Raw genomic sequence first — 21,354 nt, forward strand, 5'->3', positions numbered from 1 at the left:
TTTGTTACGGAGGACATGGTGGGGAGGGGCTGTGCTGTGTATTCCAGGATGTTTAAGCAGTATCCCTGCCCTGTGCCCACTAGGTGCCAGTAGTACCCCTTCAGTTGTGACAACCAGAAATGTCTGCAGTCATTGCCAAATGTCCCCTGGGAAAGAAAATCACCCTCCAATAAGACTCACTGTCTTAGAGGTTTTGAATGATGAATGGCATAGCTTTTGGTCAATTATCATAGATATTCCAGCTGTTAGATTTTCATCTTGCCTGACTTGTGTGTGCAGTGGACATGAGGATGAGGGAGGCAGGTCTGATAGAGGATTTGGCTGGAATAGGTTAAGAACTTGGGCATTACACTCTAACACACAGGTTCAAACTCCAGTTCTGCTACTTACTGGTTGTGTGAATATGAGCAAGTTATTGAACCTTAATTTCCACTTCTATAAAACAGGGATAAAAATACCTACCCCATAAGTGGCTGTAAAGATTAAATGGGAAAATAACCATAAAGTGTGTAGTGCAAAGTGCTAAAACAAAAATGAAGCTATTCCTTTGAGACAGGGTCTCGTTTTGTTGCCCGGGCTGGAGTGCAGTGGTGCAGTCGTGGATCAAGCAATCCTTGCACCTCAGCCTCCAGAGTAGCTGGCATCACAGGTGTGTGCCACCACACCTGGCTAATTTTTGCATTTTCTGTAGAGACAAGGGTTTCGCCATGTTTCCCAGGCTGGTCTCGAACTTCTGCAGCTCAAGCAATCTGCTTGCCTCAGAGTCCCAAAATGTTGGGATTACAGTGTAAGCCACTGCGCCTGGCCTGAAGCTATTCTTACTACAGCACGTCTCCATTCAAATTGGACACTTGTGTATGATGCTGCAAAACGCAAAAAGCTGTGAAAATCCAGACCCCTTTCTTACATGGCAGCTACCTGACAACTACAGATGAGCTCCCCAAAGCATTCCCAGATAACGAGAACGATCCTGACGCCTGTTAGTTAGCCAGTGGTGAGGCTGTGGTTAAAATGGACCAGCAGTTTTCTATCTCCTCACCTGGTGCTGCTCAGAAAGCCTAACTGCGTACCCCAGGCTGCCTCGTACCTTGGGAAGGGATGGTGTCCTCAGAGCAGCAGGGGGTGGTTGTTTGGGTGCTGTAGCCGCTGGAGCACTGAAGCGAGTCCCGGCTGCTCCTCTGGGTGTCCAGCTGCAGGCCCCGAGACAGGGCCAGGGCCAGCTCCTCACAAGCCTCCATCTCCTCGCCAGGCTGCAGGTTGGAGGAGAGAGACACATAGGTTGCTTCGGGGGGGCCTCAATGTCACTCCTGTTCTGCCCCCATGAGCGCCACACGCCTATGGGCCCAGGGGGCTACTGATTTGCTTGGGTCCCACTCTGACCCTAGAAAGCTCTGCCTCTCTCATTCCCACACAAGGCTTCTTCCCAGGGACTCTGCGGTAGGGCAGGAAGTCAGGAAATGCAGCCCAGGTCCCTCCAGCTGCAAGGCTGCCTCGGCCCCCCAGTTGCTGGCCAGAATATGATCCCCAGCCAAGCTGAGGTGGCCCCAACCAAATATCGAGAACAAGAGCGTCACCCTGGTGGCAGCCGACACAGTCATGCTCCGTGGTCTCTGAGCCTCCTCGGCGGCTGCAGGTGGGCCACTGGCAGTAGTGGGTCCTCCCCCGTTGGGGTCTGGTTCTCGCTTCTCTTTGCGGCGCTGCAGGGTGTTCACCAGAGGCTGGTCATAGGGCCCTGGCTTAGCCCAGTCCTACGCAGAACAAGTGCGGTCAGGAGCCAGGGCCTCTGCCTCCACTGGAGGGCTGCAGCGACCCCATAGACAGCTCCCCAGAGAAGGCAGCTGGGCCCCTAAAGGGGAGCCTCCGGCTGGGACAAGCCACAGGACCTCTGCCTGCCCTCTCCAGGCTCTAAAGGGCAAGGAATGGAAAACCCTTTGGGAGCCCCCTGTGTACCTCCCTTTTCCTCGTCTCTGCCCAAAGATTAAAAACCCTCACCCACCAGGCGGCAGCAGGAGACCCAGCAGCCACCTAACGGGTGACCAGTGTAAGCTAAGGGGACCCGCCAGTGGACAGCGCACCCTGCTTCTCTTGTCTGAAGGGACCATCGCTCCTTAACCCGGATGACTTCCAGTTAGGGAACGGCCACCAGCGAGCACTAAAGCAACATCAGCCCCTCTCCCTCCATTCCCAGGAAACCAGCCTCAAAGGGCATGGCAGGCTCCCTGCCCTCTCAAGCCCTCAGAAGGAAAGGAAGGCAGCCAGGGGCCGTAGAAAGATTCTGAGGAGTCGAGAGGCCCACACAGCCTGTGAGGGCTAAAGTCAAAACTGGCTTAACATGCTGGCAGCCGAGGGGCCTGCTTTTCAAATTAGGGTCCTCCTCTCAAAAGAGAGCACATTATCCTCCTGGAGGAGCATTGATCGGACTTGCTAGGGGATCATTTTCAAAGTTTGTCTTTATATTAAAGCAAACATGTTTGAACACTGAAGACTAACACTAAAGTCTGCATGTACTGTTAAGCTCAACATGATCATCCCAAACCTGCTTTGGGTTGTGGTTCTGTTACCACAGCCCAGCAGGGAGCTCATCAGGGAAAATGGGAAACATGGCCAGAAGGAAAGTCCCCCGCTCCAGACCCCCTAGAAGCTCTGATCATGCTGACACCCCCAGGTGGCCCCTGGGAGGGATCAACCCACAGATTTCAACTTGATGCAAAACTGGGCCTTTCAACTTGGGACTGCCGCTGCCTGCGATGCACACTGCGCTGCCATCTATCAGGGGTTGACCAAAGTCCCCTGAAGGAAAACCCTCAGCCCCAGCTACCTGTGGAAATTGCTGTCTTAGAGCTGCCGGCTGCTTTCTGGTTCTCCCTCAGTGGGAGTTTCCTGAGGGAGGGGCATTATGGGGAAGAAGGCAGAGTGTGAAAGAAAGGGGGTAAGGGGAGAGTCGGGGTGAGGGGGGGTGGAACAGAAGAGGGGTGAGCACAGAGGCAATGACAGGGGGAGAGGAGGAGGGGGAGAGACACAAACCTTCCAGCTAGGGATCTGAGATGACGGGAACATGCCGGGCCCAATGGTGTAATAATGAGCGTAGTCTGGAAGGTGGACAGAGGTGACCCGAGGGAGCAGGCGGGAGGCAGGCAGGCAATGAGGGAAAAGGCCTGCACCCGTGGGCCCCACGTGGGACTCACTTGATAAACTATAGTGAGAAAACCCATTAGACAACTGGAAACAAACAAAAAGGGGGGAAAAGGAAAAAAAATTAATATAACAGGATGAGTGCGGAAATACAAAATGGCATTGACATTCAAGGGAGGGGAAACCTGAATATTTATAAGTAAAACAAACAGGGGCTCCGCTGCTCACGGATGATCCGTGATGCAGGAGAAAAGAGCCGGGGTGCAAAGAATGCACATCAATTTGACACCAAATAAGCATCTATGTTTGACCTACGTTTTCGGGAATTGATCAGTGCCCTCAATTTGGGGCCTTCTCAATGGTTTTTGATTAAGTAACTAACGAAGCCTCATTTCATGGTGATAATGATTTGCTCATTTCATTATGCAAATTTAAAAATTCCAAAGCATCTTCAAATGAATCTGTTCATTCTAGGTTTCCAAAATCTTCACATTGCTCAGGAGCACATTCTCAATCAAGGGCAGGGGGTGGGGGTGCAAACTAAAAAGCAGAAGAGCACACAGCCTCTGGCACAGTGACATGGCTCATCCAGCGGTCTGGTGGGTGGCTCGGGAAGGGAGGGAGGAGGATGGATAGGCACGCAACACCTGGTCTGGGAGAAAGCCTTCACACCTCCAAATTCCCCATGCCCCTTCCTCTCCCTTGGGACGACCATGTGGTCCTTGTTCAGCAGCCAGGCACTCATTCTAGAAAATGCCCTCAGCCTTGTCCCACCCTCTGTCCCCAAGAGGAGCCCCATTCTTGGTGTTGATTCTGAGCTTCCAGGTTGCCGCGGCTGTGAGGGCTGTGTGAGCAGCAGGCTGGGGGACCAGGGAGAGTGGGGCCGCTGTGGCTGCCACCCAGGCGGTCACCTTCTCTGTGGACACCCAGGCACCCATGGTGGAGCCCGAGCTGACAGAGGTGGGGGAGCTGCACTCGCTCACTGACTGGCAGGTTTCCGAGGCTTCAGAGGAGGCTGAGCTGGACGAGTTCTGCAGCAGGGGAGGGGCCACACGAGAGGACCAACAGAAATTGAACCACACGCCACCAAAATATAATAAAAAGAGAGGAATGGGGATGGGAGTGGGGAAGGGCACGCACAGAGAGAAAGAGACAGACATATACACAGAAGAGGGGAGGATGAGAGAAGCAGAGTGTTAGGGTTACTTTTCCCCCAAAGTTGCATCCATGCAGAGGCTTTCAAGCCCTTGAAAAGAAGCGTGCGACCCGGCCAGCCCTAGATCACCAGACCGTGGGTCCCCAAGGACACGGATTTGTGTGTCTTTCGCTGGGACCCAGAAGCATGGCTGGCACCGGAATATCTGGTCATGGCATTGGAACTTTGTGCTCTCTTGGGTGTTTCTTCATGTGCCACAGGCCCAGGTCCCCAGGGAGGCCCTGCCTGTCGCCTCTCTTATGTGCACAGGTGTTATTTATTGCATGAGGGTGGATCCTGGCTTGGGCTTTTGCTACATGTCTGCCTGGAATGGCTCGATTTCCTGGACTCTCCCTTCATCAAATGCAGCCTGTGGATCCATGAGGGGTGGTTTCCAGCTATGAAGACTCATCAAGATATACTTTTAGGTTTCTCATCCTGGAGTGTGATTTTGGGGTTTGGGGCAGTGGAGCCCTCGGGTCACCACAGTGTTTCGGATGGCCACCGTGGGGTGGGATGAACCATCTCCAGAGAGGTCTCATTTGGGAAACCATCTCTTCACGGTGATCTGAATGAAACCCCAGGTCCCTGCCGCAGTCCTAGTCAGCCAGGGCGCGCGCTCCCACGCTGGCTTCCTGATGTTCAGCTGGGGCAGGCACTGGTCCTGTGACCTCACCTACACCCAAGTTTCTTCTGGTCCTGGACCTGGCATGTGGCTGGTGCTCAAAAAATCATGAATGAGTGACAATGATCGTCTGTTTCATGTAAATTGGGTCTCCTGGGCACTGCTTCGCGGCCATCCAGGCACTTGCTTTAAATTTTTTCACTGTTAACTGCAATCTCTGGCTTCACCTCAGTTTGTTTAAATAAGTTGACTCCTCTCTATTGTAATTTATCCGAAAGTGCTCCTGCATTCACCATCAGGGAAGCCAGAATCATATTTCTGTCCCTTTCACCTACAAAAGGAAGGTCCCCACAAAGGAACGGAGATTTCGCTTTCCTGTCCTGTAAGGGCAAGGAGCCAATCAGACACTCAACAACGTGTGGGGCTCAGTGGACCGAAAGCAAGGAGAGGCTCCACAGTGGACGGACGTCCCAGCTGCACTCCGAGCTCAGTGTCTGGTTAGCAGCCCAGGATCTGAAGTTGCAAAGTTTGGATTTAAGTTACATTTGTGCCCCTTCTCAGTTGAGAAACTGTGAACTTAAAGCCCTCTAAACCTCAAATTTTTTATCAATAAAAAACAGCTAGATGTGGTGGCTCATGCCTGTAATCTTAGCACTTTGGGAGGCCAAGACAGGAAGACGCCTTGAGGCTAGGAGTTGGAGAAGAGCGTGGGCAACACAGCAAGACCTCATCTCTACAAAAAATAAAAAATGTAAAAGAGGAAAGGAGTGAGGGTTGAAAAATTGCCTCTCAGGTACAATGTTCACTATTTGGGAAATGGAAATAGAAGCCAAATCCCCACCAGTATGCAAGGCACATGTATTCTCAAATCAAAAATAAAATTAGCCAAGCATGGTGGCACATGCATATAGTCCCAGCTACTTGGTAGGCTGAGGTAGGAGATTTGCCTGAATCCAGGAGTTCAAGGTTACAGTGAGCTATGATCCCGCCACTGCACTTCATCCTGGGCAACAGAGTGAGACCCTGTCTCAAAAAACAAACCAAAACAAAACAATACAACAGTAACCCACCGCAGGACTGCAGGTTCAGATTTCTTTGGACTTCTGCTAATTTTTATAAAGAACCTATTGACTCAGAGTAAATGGCTCTAGGGAGAGACATTGAAGACAAGGCCCCACTCCTGGGCACAGATGGGTGAAGGCACAATTTGAAGAGTGGAGGGAGGTAAACCAGAGAATTCTGAACAATTCCATCAATTGGCTTTCTTCTCAGACTGTGTTACTCAGTAGAGAAATGAAGGGCTCCTGTGCCTCCTACATGTGCACCCCCTTTCTCCCTAACAAAGGGGAAGTTACTGCCTTCAGGAGATTGTACCCTCTGGCTAATGTGATCTGTACAATGACCTTCAATTTCCCTTTTACCTTATAATAATAAGCAGTCGTAATGCCCTTCTTAAAAAATATGAATTCTCTATTAAGTTTTTTAGCATCCCTGAGCTCATTAAAACTACTCTAGTGGCCGGGCGTGGTGGCTCACGCCTGTAATCCCAGAACTTTGGGAGGCGGAGGTGGGCGGATCACCTGAGGTCAGCCTGACCAGCCTGGCAAAATCCTATCTCCACTAAAAATACAAAAGTTAGCTGGGCGTGGTGGCAAGTGCCTGTAATACCAGCTACTTGGGAGGCTGAGGCAGGAGAATCGCTTGAACCTGGGAGGCGGAGGTTACAGTGAGCCAACATTGCACCACTGCACTCCAGCCTGGGGTGACAAAGCGAGACTCTGTCTCAAAACCATAACACAACAAAACAAAAAGCTCCCCTAGAGTTGCTAGCCACGCATGTCTTGGGCATGGGTTTTCAGATTTAAGTAAACCCAGCATGCCCTCTTCTGCTTCCCTCTATGCCACAGGAAACACTGCTCTAGCCCCATCCACACTCACGGTCTTAGAGAGGAAGGCTGCAGCATGTGGCTCTCCTTTTCAGAAAGGGGTGTCAGTGCACACTACTATGTTAATTTGTCAGTCAGTTAAAAACACACACACAATTATGCTGCACACTAGAACAGCCTGGAGGAACTGCACATTCCAGCTCTCCTCCAGACCCTCTGCCCTCTCTGCTTGCGAGCAGCACATAGGATTTAGTGAAGCACACAGCGGGGAAGAGGGGACTCCTTACAGAGCGAGCCAAGCACCCCAGCTGGGACACGCACTCTCAAGCACTCTCAAACTACAGCCGTGGCTCTTAGCTCTGAGTGCGTTTAAAATTGAGTGTGTATCCAAGGAAGACAGACAGAGGCCACAGTCCCCCAGGATGGTTGAAAAATGCTCATGGGAGCGCTGAGCTGTGAGGAGAGGAACGTAGAGCTCTGGCATGGGTTTCCCAGCAGGTGGGGCTGTGGGGCACCCAGCATTCTGTATGTAGAGCTACTTGCCAAGTTCAAGGCCAACACCAACCCAATGACACTAAGGGAGAGAGAACAGAGAGGGGATCACATACATTGATGATGCACATGAAAGGTGTTCGGATACCCTGGCCAGCTCCTGCTTTCTGCTCCAGCTGGAACCACTGGGCTGGGCTGGGCCTAGCACCATTAAACCCAGCTGTAGTTGAAGAGGTTCTGCCACACCTCCCCTTCCAGAATCTTAAGTGTCAACAGAATTATGTGCAGAAGCTCTGACAATTTATTCTCATTCTCAACATAGATTGATAAAGGGAACCTGGGAGTGCCAAGGAATGGTATTGGAAGCGTTATTCAACCATAGCATCTCAGCCATTCAGGGAGAAATGAAGAGATTCTGCCACACCTCCCCTTCTAGAATCTAAGTGCCAACAGAATTTATGTGCAGAAGCTCTGATAATTCATTCTCATTCTCAACACAGACTGATAAAGGGAACCTGAGAGCACCAAGAAATGGTATCAAAAGCACTATTCAACCATAGAACCTCAGTCATTCAGGGGGAACCTGAGACGTGGGGGAGCAAGTGTCCCCATTGTGTAATGCCCTTTAATTACAGCATTTAATTATGCCAGGCTGGGCACTTACAGGGACGCCTGAGAGTGGTCAAACCTCTTTCAATCCATCTACTTACGTGTGAGAGCTCCCCAAACTGATGTGATAATGCAACCATTACCACCATGGAGACAGGCTTCAAACCCACTTACAGCATCTCTCCCTTTGGGGAGCAAGACATCTAAAGATGAGAAATTAAACCAGAGGTTTCTCAAGTCAGTAGGCAGGGGCTTGTCTAAGCCAAGGTGCTTCTTTGGTTCCAGCCATTGACGGTGGTCAGGGCACCAGGTGTGACAGCTGCTCCTGGAGCCAAAGGCACCCTTACCTGGTTGGGGGCCTCTGGCGGCATGGGGGATGGTGACTTGGACTGGAAGGCGTCCTGGGATATGAATCCTGAGTCGTGGGAGGACACGCTGGACAGCCTCACAGGAGCCTGCTGGGTCAGGTTGGAGCTGCGGTAGCGGTAATGTGAGCTGGGGGAATGCGAGTGGGAGCCGCTGGACCGAGAGTCACTGCTGTTGACACTGTTCAGGCTGCTGTGGGGGACAAGTGGGTGTGAGGGGTGGGCACGGAAGGCAAAGAAAGGGGGGCAATGGTAAGAGGAAGGAGGAAGAAGGGGAACAGACAAGAGGCAGAAGAGGGAGGAGCACAACATAATGTAATCAGCTCTCTGCCCCGGAGATGCAGCGCAAACTACAAGACATGTTTTCAAAACACCAAATCACGAAGCTGGTCAACAAAATGTTTTTCCAGGTGACCCAGGGGGAAATACAGCTGCCAGGGCTCAGGTCTCCGATGGAAACCATGTGGCGTTCTTAGGAGGCAAGTCAAGTGCCACCCAACTCTGCTGCTTCGCCTGCCACCAAAATGAGAGGAGCTGATGTCAGTAGCAAGAAAAGGGACAGGGCTAATCTGCCTGCAGGAACCATAAGCCTGTAGCAAAGCCCACTGGGGCTTCAGCGTGACTGGAATATTCTTGGATGCACCATCTGGGTCCACATGACTAAGGCCAACACAGCCAAGCACTGACTGCCGATGGATTTGCTGAGGTGATTTCATCCTAGGTGAGTCTGGTCAAGCCCACTGTAAAGAACATCAGCAAATCAACCCACGATGTTGGTGTATGTGTTTTGCCTTTTAACAAAGTGATGCTTTAATTAATGGATTTACTCTGACCCCAGCTGTTTCTCTGTTCAAATATCTGTGGGTCTGGCACAATAACACACTAACACACACAATAACACAATAACACACACAAGAGGCAGGCAGCTTTCAGCGACTAAGAGCAATCAATGCTCAGCTGTTTGCTTTTGAAATGGCACAGTAAACAGGATGTCAAATAATGACACACCCACTCTGGATTTCCGTCTGCATTCCGTCTCCACTCATAAGAAACATGCTCCTGGCTGGGTGCGGTGCCTCACGCCTGTAATCCCAACACTTCAAAAGGCCAAGGCGGGTGGATCACCTGAAGTCAGAAGTTCGAGACCAGCATGGCCAATATGGTGAAACCCCACATCTTATAAAAATACAAGAATTAGCCAGGCGTGGTGGCAGGCACCTGTAATCTCAGCTACTTGGGAGGCCAAGGCAGGAGAATCGCTCGAACCCAGGAGGTGGAAGCTGCAGTGAGCTGAGATTGTGCCACTGCACTCCAGCCTGGACAACAGAGTGAGACCTCATCTCCAAAAAAATAAAATAAAATAAAATAAAATAATTTTAAAAAACCATGCTTCACACTCTGTATAGTAACTTAGATCATAAAAAGCAGCAAACAAGGTCCAAACAAACAAAGCTGAAATAAAAAGGGCAGTTGTAGAGGCACCAGCAGTGATGAAGTAAACAACTAGGGCTGGGATTGGAAAATTCATAGTTTCTGCTCCTAAGCCTGCAAGAGACTCTGGTTTGCAAAATCTGGCAGCTAATAAGGTACTCAAGGGCAGTGTGACTGTATACACTAGAATTACTTGGTGCAAATGTTCAGACAGACACAGGGGAGCGTGCTGGAGGAAATCGCTGCAGTGAGGAATAAATATCATGACTTTTGCCGAAATTTCCCCTCCAGTCAGCCAGAAGGGGGCAGTTGGGAACCGACAGTAAAGCTCACAGCAACTCCACCCCAGCAGCCTCGGAGCTGCAGATGTCAGTGCAACATGGTTTTCTACTCAAACGAAAATTATAAGGAAGAAAAAAATACTCATGCAACTTTCTTTTACACTAACAAGAGAGATTTTTCTTGGCAACAACAAAAAGGTCACACACACACACACACACACACACACACACACACACACACAGAGTCGATGAAAGATAAGAAACAAACCAATATCTTCAGGGGGCAGAATGTCCAGGATGCAGCATCTTAGATCTGAACTTCCTGCTAAGTGTACAGTGTACAAGCTCCGCAGTGAAAGGAAATACGCATCAGCATGCACCAAAACATCACCATAGACAGACTGAACAGATCCATCCTGCCCTTTACTCTCAATGCTAATACACAGGAAGTGGAAACTCATTTGGCTTTGGAAAGTTAAATGAAAAGAGTAACAGGACTACTATACCAAGAGAGATAAGTGGTACATCATGCTTCCATCTTTCAAGAAGAGGAGAATAAATTTTCCTACTTGGCAAGCCAAGAACAAGTGACTTCTAACAGAAAACTGCTGGACAACAGTTTTGCAGATGACGGAACTATTCCAACAGATTTTGTTCCAGTAGGGAACGGTACTAACTAATAGAGGTGTGGCCGTGGTAGTGGCGGCGGTGGTAGTAGTAGCAGTGACTGACAGAGCAAGAACTCTAAATAACTTTATGAAACCCTGAAACAAAAATATGGAGCAAAATGAGGGCATAAGCCATTGTGACTTCCTTCATTTGTTCTGGCAACAGTGAGAACAGCCTGTGTAAGAATCAACCCAGGTTCACCATTTTTTTAGGCCTTAGAAGGTTTTCACTCTGCTAAACAGGAAAATCAAATGTGATCTCATAGAATGGGAAAATCACGACAACATACAAGTGAGAGACAATAAGCTACATCCACGAGTCAAGGGCTAATGGGGTTTTCTTTCTGATCCAAAATTAATCCAGAGACTAAAGAGCAAGACCAAAATCATTACCATTCTTTCAGCTCATCATCCCCCTATTTCCTGTTCGAGAATGAGCCATTCTAAGAGATAAGGACTGGCTCGATTGCTCATATTAGCATAAAGAAAAATGACCCATCCTGAAAGCAAGAGTGGACCCCGGCTTCACTTACCTGCAGACGCTGGACTTTCTGGACATGGTGGTGCTGGGGGAAGAGGGTGGCGTCTGATACGACCAGCTGTAATCAGAACCTTTCAAGTCCAAAATCACCTAAGGGGACAGAGCCAGCTGGGTGAACGAGGGGCTGAGAGGGGAAGCGTTAGCCATCAAAGCTTAACATCCACCAAAGCATCAAAAGGCTGCCATCATGGAGGTGGGAATGAAAGGAAAACATGTTAAAAAAATTTTTTTTAATTGAAGAGCCACACTACCAAATCTATCAATGTCATACTCCGTTTACTGAGAAAGTAAAACTATAATTAATAGGGAGAAGGGAGAGAAGGGAAAAGGAAAATCATGAAATACCAGTTGAGAGAGGGAGAAATACAGTGACCAATTATAAGAGCCATTTATACCCAAGGCTAGAATTTATAGGATTTTCCTCTTATAATGCCATAAAGCCAATCATGGTTCCCAGACTTGCTGGTAGTGCATTTTAACCATTTGATATTCAGTGCTCATTTCTGCCCTATTTGACCAGCACTAGAAATTTTAAAGCCTGACAGAATCAAGAACAAGCCAATTCTTTCATTATTATTTCTACATCCATCTCCCTTGCTTGGCAAAGGGCCACATGAGTATAAGGTCCACCTTTCACTCACATAAGAAGCACTCAGTAAATGTTTATTTGTCAAGTGAATGCATGCATGCTCTGGTCTAATAAATATCATTTGATAGAATAAAAAAACACGAGCTCCCAATTTGCCCTCTGAGCCGGCTCTCCAAGGAGACAAAAAGATTGTTACCAAGTACAAAAGCCAGCGTGTGAATCATCACTTCCCTCAAATACGTCTCTTCCCATAGCGTTCGTGTGATGTGAATTAAATGAATAAAGCATAAAAATGTCATCTTTTTCATAAGATGAGAGAGCTCCCCATGCATTGCTCAATTAGAATGGGAGAAATGGAGAATGGCTGACAATGTCAACCAAAACACACCAGCGACGTGTTCTCATGAGAGTTGACTTCTAGAGGGCAGATGAACACAGCAATTAAGTGCATGGGATCTGGAACCTGACCACTAGGTTCCAATACCAGTTCCACTACCTACTAGCTAGGTGAACCTGGCTAAGCCACTCCATCTGTCAGTGCCTCGCATCCTCCTCTATAAAACAAGCATAATCGTGAAGCCGAATGGAGGAAGTCAGGCTATGGAGAGACCTTGGGACAGTGCCTGACACACAATAGGTTCTATGTCACAGCTCGCTATGGTGATTCCATATATTACATCATGAAGGACATGGTGAATAGGACTACAATTTAAGACGTGACAAATGCCACAGGAACACTCATGGCCTTGAGCTTTTACCTCTTTGGTTTGATCCTGTAAGTGAACCCCTGAAGCCTACCTGTTCACTTGAGGAGGGCAGTTTGTGAGGGTCCATGGTCAGGCTTTTTAGATCTTCCGAGATGGTCTGAAGGTGGGTTATCTCCCCCAGCATTGAGATTTCTTCTTCCTGAAGGAAAAGCCATTCATGAAATGTTATTATCCTGAGTGATTCCCTTCACCCCTCTAGTCCAGTTGTTTTTATTAGGGTCTCTGTATAACCCTTTCAGTTTTTCAGAAAAGGCACCATTGGGACTGGAAAATCTCTGGTGAAGGCACTACATGCCTTTTCTTTTGGGAAATGGGATGGAAAAAGAAATTTGCCATAATGGAGGAGTGACCTGTGCATGGGGGACAGTGGGGAACACGTGGGCCTCCCTCTCAGGGCCTGGGGGACTGCCAGGCCAGCTCAGATGGTCTGACAGTGTGTTCCCATGGGATCCTGCAGCACAGCCCTCTTCACACGGTGGCCCTTTTCTGAAGTTGCTAAGCTTCAATGGATGACACGACTTGGAGATATTTTGGTCCAGATCTTTGTGACAATGCCTGTGTGTTCAACAGACGCTAACTTTTCCCCTTCTTTCTTGTGCTTTTCCACCAACTTAATAAAAGACAAGACAGACATAAGCTGGGGACCACGGAAGAAACATCCCATGTGCTTTATCAAAGTGCCAAGCTGGGACTACGGGGCCAGGCTAGAATGATCCATGGAAAAGTTCTATGCTCAGGGGAACAATTCAAATTCAGACATTTTGCTAGGGCTAAGGGAAATGAGCTGGTACCTTCCAGTCGGCTTCCAGAACGCCTACAGTGCAAGTTCTCAATTACGGCATGCAAATGATTTCCTTAAAAATTAGGTCTAAATTGATTCATTGAGGCTCTTGGATATTCATCTCATGGTCACCCCTGGGTACTCAGCTTCAACAGTGAGTCTCAAAACCACCTGGAGTGCTTCTTTTAAAACACAGATGACTGGGTCCCCACCCCCAGAGGTTTGGACTTGGTGGGTCTGGGTTGGGCCCAAGAACTTGCATTTCTAGTCGGTTCCCACTGATGCTGCTGACCTGGGGACCCCACTGTGAGAACCACTGTGCTGGGCCTTCTTGACTTGGTGAGAGAAAGTAACATGGAACAAGTGGTGCTAGAACAGTGGACGAGGAGTGAGTTACGTGGCCACCAACTCGCACTGAATCATTGGTCTGCACAAGAGATTCCACCATCATTCCTGACATTAGATTCTGACAGTAGATTCTCCATGACTCAACCGTGGATGGACAAAATTAGAATGAAGCCACCTCCACATCAGCAGTTTAAACCTTCTGGAGTTTTCCATGAACTTACAATCACTGGCCGCAGCATAGAGATGAAGGTGCAGAATCGGCCACGTTCTTCAATCAAAGCCTTCCGGACAGCCTGCTTTTCTGTTTCTTCCAACAAGAGATATTTATCATTGACATCTTGGAGAGCACTGTCCAACTGAGGCTGGATATCACCTCTCCCTGCACAAAACAGAGACCCAAGCACGGCTTGCTGAAACACCAGCTTCCGGAACAAATGCCCCTTCTCCCTGGGGTCCTTGCTGGAGTCAAAACCACAATTTCCCAGGACATAAAAAAAGTATTTATTCATGTCCCAAAAGGATGTAAGGTGGCTGTTATTCTAGGACCAGCCATTTCCAATTTCCAATGCCCAGAGGGCACATTTAGCCTGATTTATTCGTGACAAGGAGTATTTCCTGGGGCAACTCTTCATGACTTGCCTTCTCACATTGCACAACCCCCACCAACTCTTCTGCCAACAAAACCCTGGGACACAGAGCCAGACAGCATTCTTTCCTTCCAGAACATAACAAGGTGAGAGCCTGTGGGTGTTTCCAAAAACACACAAGCTGGCTTTGCTGGGTCAATCTCAAAGAGCCTCTGTCTGGATAGAAGTTTCTGTTCCTAAAGACAAAGGTGGCAAGCATCCGCTCTCCTGGCTTGGGGGGCCCGTAGGAATCCTTGGCAGTTACTTTAACTCTCTAGTGGAAAGTCTTGAATGCTCTTCCTATAGAACAAGCCCAGTAACAACAAGACCTCCAGACAGGTCTCTGCAGGTGAAAAACTGAAAGTGGGGTCTATGCAGAGCCTGGCCCATGTTCACAGACCCCAGTTAGGTGGAGGCAACCATTTCTAGAGTTTAAGACAGGGTGTTAATCTTTTGAATGACTAACACATGGTTAGCAAGCCATCTTTGCAAATAAAGTTTTATTAGAACACAGCCACATCCATTTATTTACCCAGCGAATTTTTCAATTTTTTTGTAGAGATTGCCTGTACCAGTTCTCCCTACAATGGCAGAGTAGTGTTACACAGAGTATGGCCCCCAGACCATGGCCCCTTACAAAAGAAGTCGGCTGCCCTAAAAGATAAACATGGACCAACAGGCACCGTGTCCAAAGGAGTAGCTACTACAAATCTGATCTGTAGGTGGGGACACCAGCTCATAAGCCTCCACCCTGGGTTGCCTATGCAGGGGCCTCACCTATCACTCAAACCAGAGAGAGAATTTCTAAACTTCTTCAGGGCAGGATTTTGGTCTTTCCCAGCACAGCCCCTAGTACAATGTCATTTGTGTATACAGCAGGTGCTTGATAAATGTCTGCTCAATAGTTTCAACACAAAATGTTAGAGCTGGAAGGGGTTATCCAATTGGGCCAACCTGCTCATGTTTCAGTGGAGACCAAGTCCTAGAGAAGTCAAGGGACTCGTCTAAGGTCACAGAAAGAATGGCACAGAGGCAGGGTTGAGCCACACTGCCTAATTCCCTTAACACTGAACCTATTCTCTGCCCCATTACCTCATAGGAAGGGCCCTGCAGTTCCCATCTATCCCTCTTGATATTGTAGAGAACATTAAATGCAATGAACCATTTGGTTTGAAGAAAGAAAGGGTCAGGGAAAATTGCCATGGATGTAGGAACATACTCTGTATTTTTCACTCATAAGCAGAGGAGAAAGTTTAATTTGGAGCAAGAGGCAATCAGGCTTAAAGCACATCCCAATAGAAAAGGTAGTCAGATGTTAGTAAGGAAAAGTCACTTCTCAGGAAATAAGTTCTAAGTTAGCACGTAATGAGAAAATTATAGATAGTCAAAGATCACCCTTGAAAATGCCTTAGATGGCCAGTAAATACAGTATGCCTAGCTTTGTGTATATAACTCTCATCAGTCAAATGAGTACAAATGTGTAGACCGTATGTATCTAAGTCCATGTTGGGGTGCTATCCAGCAATTATACTCCAGTGGCCCCTCCTCTGTGGTTTTGCTTTCCAAAGTTTCAGTTACCCATGGTGCGGTAAAATAAGGTATTTTGAAAGAAAGAGACTACATTCACATGACTTTTATTACAGTATATTGTGGTAATTGTTCTATTATTATTGTTATTAATCTCTTACTGTGCCTAAATTATATATTAAACTTTACCATAGACATGTATGCATGGGAAAAACCACAGTATACGTGAGGTTTGGTATTATCTGCAGTTCTAGGCATCCACGGGGGGTCTTGGAACGTATCCCCTGAGGAGAAGGGGGAGCTACTATATATAAGAAATTTGCTGCTTGAGAAGTCTCTGCATAATTCTCTCCTTTTTGGAGACAGGGTCTCGCTCTGTCACTCAGGCTGGAGTGCAGTGGAATGATCATAGCTCATTGCAGCCTTGGCCTCTTGACCAGCTGGGACTACCAGCATGTACCACCATGCCCAGCTAGTTTTTGAATTTTTTTGTAGAGATTGGGTCTTGCTTTGTAGGTCAGACGGTCCTGAACTCCTGGCCTCAAGTGATCCTCCCACCTCAGCCACCCAAAGTGCTGGGATTACAGGCATGAGCCACAGCACCTGGGTGTCAGCATATTTTCAAGGTGACTCACTCACCCATCTGCCATGTAGTCACTACCTCCACCCCTCAGAATAATTCTATACTATGCCTTCAATTTTCTTCTCAAGGATGTAGGAGTAATCATCACCATACATTAATGTGGCTGCCTGAGCCACTGGTTTCATGTGTTTTTAGTAGACAAGAAACCTGTAAAAGCATTCTCCTAGTCTCTCCTGGAACTTGCCTCGGGGCAAGGGCTTTGTTCACAGAGACCCACCACCTTTGGCCAAGGGCTTACAGAGGGAAGGCTGGGTGTCACCAGCACTATGAAAACGGTGGGTTTTCTCTTCTATTTTAAAATGCTGGCTAGTGCAAAATTAATCCACATATACTTAATGTGTGCATGACACAAGTCCGCCAGCAGGGAAGCTCTGGAAAGCTGTAAACCCTCGCTTTTCCTCTGCAACCAGCAAAACAGCAGGGCCAATTGTGGGCCTTGTTGGGCCACATGACTCAGGGCTGGTCTAGAGGGCTATTTCTAGTCTGTCAATCTATTCTATGATGTTCTAATAACAAAACACAGAGGGCTGCAGACCACCTCGGAATGTTCTAAACTCTCGTGTAGGGCAGCGAACAGAAGTCAGGAGACACCAGATTGAGACATATCGTGTTTGACCAAACTTGCTCGGTGGGCTTTGATTATGGTAGCAATTTTTAAAAATAACAGCCTACAAGGCTGGGCATGGTGGCTCATGCCTCTAATCCCAGCACTTTGGGAGGCCAAGGCGGGCAGATCCTGAGGTCAGGAGTTCGAGACCAGCCTGGCCCATATGGTGAAACCCCGTCTCTACTAGAAGTACAAAAATTATCTGGGTGTGGTGGCACACACCTGTAGTCCCAGCTACTGGGGAGACTGAGGCAGAAGAATTGCTTGAACCTGGGAGAGGGAGGTTGCAGTGAGCTGAGATCATGCCACTGCACTCCAGCCTGGGAGCAAGACAGAGCAAGACTCCATCTCAAAAAAATAAAATAAAATAAAATAAAATAAAATAAAATAAAATAAAATAAATTACAGCCTATGATTGTCAGAAATTGGAAAAATGTATGTTTACTTCCTTTCACAAGTTATAAGGCACATGGCTATCCATAATTAATAATGCTGACTTTAAAAAATATATCTACATAGGAAAGAAAAAAAGGCCATAGAACCAAGTGTTATCTAATTTGGAAAATATAAATTTAAATTATCCTATGATTATAGCCAAGTTACTTTAAATATGTATTAGAATTAAAGGACTCTCAAATTGTAGCATTCTAAAATAAGTAGACTCTGTAAAGATCGCTATAATTATAGTCAGCACATTTCCATTCAGGATAGATCATAAGCTAAAACCACAATGTCTGTTTATTAAATTCACTAATACAACATGTAATTATATTTATAAAAAAAAACCTGTGAAAGAAATTATTTCATGTCCTAGTTGGATATACTGGTTTTAAGACAGAGTGATCTTTTGAGGACCACAAATTCAGAGTTGTGTTGGTACTGTTTTAATATACACAAAAGCCCATTCACTTCGCTCCCATCAGCAGTGTTAGGAGCGTCACCACTGAGTCCTTGAGCACCGGTCCTGGCTAGTCCAGCTCCCACGGACTCGACCTCCATGCTTTTGTCTCACGTCTGCTACCTCCACCCTCACTGGGCCATCACAGTCTCTCACCCGAACAGATGCTAACAGCCCCTAATGTCTCACCGCAGATTGCACTTGGACTAGCTCACCCAGAGCAGCCCTAGGTTACTTGCTTTTCTTTTTTTTTCTTTCTTTTTTGAGACAGAGTCTTGCTCTGTCATCCAGGCTGGAGTGCAGTGGCGTGATCTCAGCTCAGCTCACTGCAAGCTCCGCCTCCCAGATTCAAAGATTCTCCTGCCTCAGCCACCTGAGTAGCTGGGACTACAGGCACGCACCACCACACACAGCTAATTTTTGTATTTTTAGTAGAGACAGGGTTTCACCATGTTGGCCAGGCTGGTCTCAAACTCCTGACCTCAAGCAATCCACCTGCCTCGGCCTGCCAAAGTGCTAGGATTACAGGCATGAGCCCCCACACTCGGCTGTGGATTACTTTCAAAATGCAAATATTCTCACTGCTTTTCAACAGCTCCTATTGCTCTCAAGAAAAGTCCAATGTCCTTAACATGGCCTGCCCTGCAAGGCATGAAAGGCCACTGCCTGTCTACCTCATAGCCTCAGCCTTCGTGGGCCATTCTCTCCCCTCCTCTCCCTCTCATCCTCCAGGGCCTGGGCCCCTTCCCACCTTCACTCCGCTCTCCTTCTGCTACATTCCTAACACCTTTTATCCTACAGGTCTTGCTTAATTCTCAATCCTTCTGGGAATCCCGCCATGAACTTTCTCCCCAGATTAGGCTTCTTTTCCTTGATCTCTGAAGTCCCTTACACTTATTCACAGCACTACCCCCAGTTTGAATTTCATCTTTATTTCTCTAGTTATTTGACATCAGTCCCACGGGGGCAGAACCCATGAATGCTTTTGCTCAGTGTGTATCTCCTCAGTCAGCACACTTGCCTGGAAAGCGGCAGGTGTTCAAATATTTGCAAATGAATCAAGCACTGATACAACTTGACCAAGTTTGCTCACTGGCCTCAACCATCAGGCCCTTAAATGGTCTAATGCTTCAGAACCAGCCAATTCCACAACATCAAGCAGCCAAGAGGAGGAGGGAGGGGGTGCCTTAGATGAGCTTCCCAGACAAAATTCTTGAGCAAAGAATTGCTTTCGGCTTTCTTCTGTAATATCTTGGGCATCTTCAGTCTTGAGAATTTTTTTCCTGCTGCTAGTTTCCAGGTCTTGGTGTATTCATGCTGCGGAATTCTGATCAACAGCAGCCAAGAGCCTCTTATTCCCCCATCCCAGGGGAAATCATGATTATTCTCTTTGCAGAAAATGTTCCTGGGGCGAAGCACTGTGAAGGCACCATGTCATGGGCCAAGGCAGCACCCCTAAAGAAGGAAGGAATTTTTTTTTTTTTTTTTTTTTTTTGAGACACAGTCACGCTCTGTTGCCTAGGCTGGAGTGCAGTGGCACAATCTCAGCTCACTGCAACCTCTGCCTCCTGGGTTCAAGAGAGCACGTCCGATTAACTTTTGTATTTTTCTGTAGAGACAGGGTTTTACCATGTTGGCCAGGCTGGTCTCGAACTCCTGACCTCAAGTGATCTGCCTGCCTCAGCCTCCCAAAGTGCTGGGATTACAGGTGTGAGCCACCGCACCTGGCCACAGAAGGAAGGAATTTTTAAGTGAGGAAACTTTACAGAGTTTTCTGGAATGAAATAAAGATCCCGTATCAACTTCAACACTTGCATTTTATTCTCCTTCATCATTAACGTACATATTCAAGGCAGGAAGGAATACCCCTTTTGATAGATGGGGAAACAGACTGAGGGAGCAAAGTGGTGTGCACAGGGCCACAGTCACCAGCACTGAGCCAGCCACGGGCACAGCCAGAATCCAGCCCCAAGTCTTTCACGTTCTGAAGATGAGGTTCTTTGTGTTTCCTGCTCACAGCAAACATGAATGCTGGGAACAAGCTGCCAAGAGCTAAACAGCCGATCAAAAAGCCAGTGAAATGTGATTAGTGTTATCTGTACTGGTCCAGCCTCTTCAGACACAGGCTGCACTCGCATGGTAAACTTCATGGCTCAACCGAGCCAGCGGCTGTTCTCCGGCAAAGGGCTCTCCAATGCGGAAGAGCAAACCCAGGATACATTGGGCCAAGAATGCTGCCAGGAGTCAGCAAATCACCCCAAGTCTTTCCTTTCTTCAGAGACAGGTGTAAGGAGAAGCCATTAGAATCTTACGAAATGACTTTCACCTGTCTCTGACTCACACAAATACTGTATTTCATTCTAAGATAGCCACTTTCCCTCACGTTTACACCTCACCAATCGGGGTGTGTCTTACCATCCATGGTGCGTCACAGTTTAATTGGTAGGTTTTTTTCCTTTCTTAGTGGTCTGGAAAATCACGGTGCCTCTGACAATTGCTTGTATCCCAGAGTCAAATGAAACATGGGATATAAATACTAAAATACAAAATATAAATCCAGACATGCAAGTTGACAGTGGAGATTAGAATTTGGAATGAAAAAATTCTGTCTTCCCAGCAAAAGGAGGCTATCCTCATTATCCCTTTATAAGTCATCTTCTGCTCTTAATAACCCACAGTGGGTTTTGACTGATTCCCAAAAGAAAAAACCAACCGGAAATCAAAAGATGTGATCAGGTAATACTGAAGGCTTTTAGCCTTAAACATTTTCAAACAAACTCAATTTCCATTATTTTTCAACCTACTCTGCCCCAGTTTCCCTTTACCTGTGGGATGTAAATAATAACAGTATCCAACTCACAGGGCTGCTGGGAGGGGAAATGAACTAATCCGCATGAAGCGTTCAGAACAACGCCCAGCATGTGCTGAGCACTCACTGAATGTCAGGCAGTATCAGCTGCCGCTGCCGCAGCATCTCTGAAGTTGTTCTTCTGACACTGGCTAGTTTAGCAGGTGATAGTATGGGCGGTCGGGTGGGTTTGTTTGTTTGTTTGTTTTTTAAAGAGAGCTTTCAGTTCAAGGTCCTTTTTGATGTAAGAAAATGCAAAAGATTCCATGATTCTTTCACTACAAGTAACAGTTTTATCATCAAGATTCTTCATTGCCCCCTGGGCAACCAGTTGTTTATCAAAGCAAAGGATAAAAAGAGACATTTCAGAGAACAACCAGAAAACATCCCATGCCAACCTGCAGCTCACCATCCAGAGTGTCTCCAACAGAGGATCCTCACGGCTCCAAAATGCTTCTTCCTTTGTGGTTAAAGAAATACTCCACCATCTGCCAA

General features: G+C 47.5%; 1 protein-coding gene across 9 annotated transcripts in view; it reads right to left on the minus strand.

Annotated features, from left to right (window-relative positions):
- Nucleotides 1–21,354, minus strand: part of MTSS1 (MTSS I-BAR domain containing 1) — a 183,633-nt gene that overhangs the window by 3,513 nt on the left and 158,766 nt on the right. For 4 of the 9 annotated variants that reach the window (XM_015145964.3, XM_015145963.3, XM_077944015.1 and 1 more), the window contains 7 exons: nucleotides 13,932–14,089; nucleotides 12,613–12,720; nucleotides 11,218–11,315; nucleotides 8,287–8,497; nucleotides 3,025–3,219; nucleotides 1,575–1,748; nucleotides 1,088–1,250 (listed from right to left, as the gene is read on the minus strand). In XM_015145964.3, coding sequence (XP_015001450.1) covers nucleotides 1,088–1,250; nucleotides 1,575–1,748; nucleotides 3,025–3,219; nucleotides 8,287–8,497; nucleotides 11,218–11,315; nucleotides 12,613–12,720; nucleotides 13,932–14,089 — 1,107 coding nt within the window. Of the gene's footprint in view, nucleotides 1–1,087; nucleotides 1,251–1,574; nucleotides 1,749–3,024; nucleotides 3,220–4,043; nucleotides 4,164–8,286; nucleotides 8,498–11,217; nucleotides 11,316–12,612; nucleotides 12,721–13,931; nucleotides 14,090–21,354 lie in introns of all 9 variants that reach the window. The other 5 variants (XM_077944013.1, XM_015145962.3, XM_077944014.1 and 2 more) reach the window with 2 other exon arrangements.

This window comes from Macaca mulatta, chromosome 8 (genome assembly GCF_049350105.2).
Source record: "Macaca mulatta isolate MMU2019108-1 chromosome 8, T2T-MMU8v2.0, whole genome shotgun sequence".
NCBI classification, from domain to species: Eukaryota; Metazoa; Chordata; class Mammalia; order Primates; family Cercopithecidae; genus Macaca; species Macaca mulatta.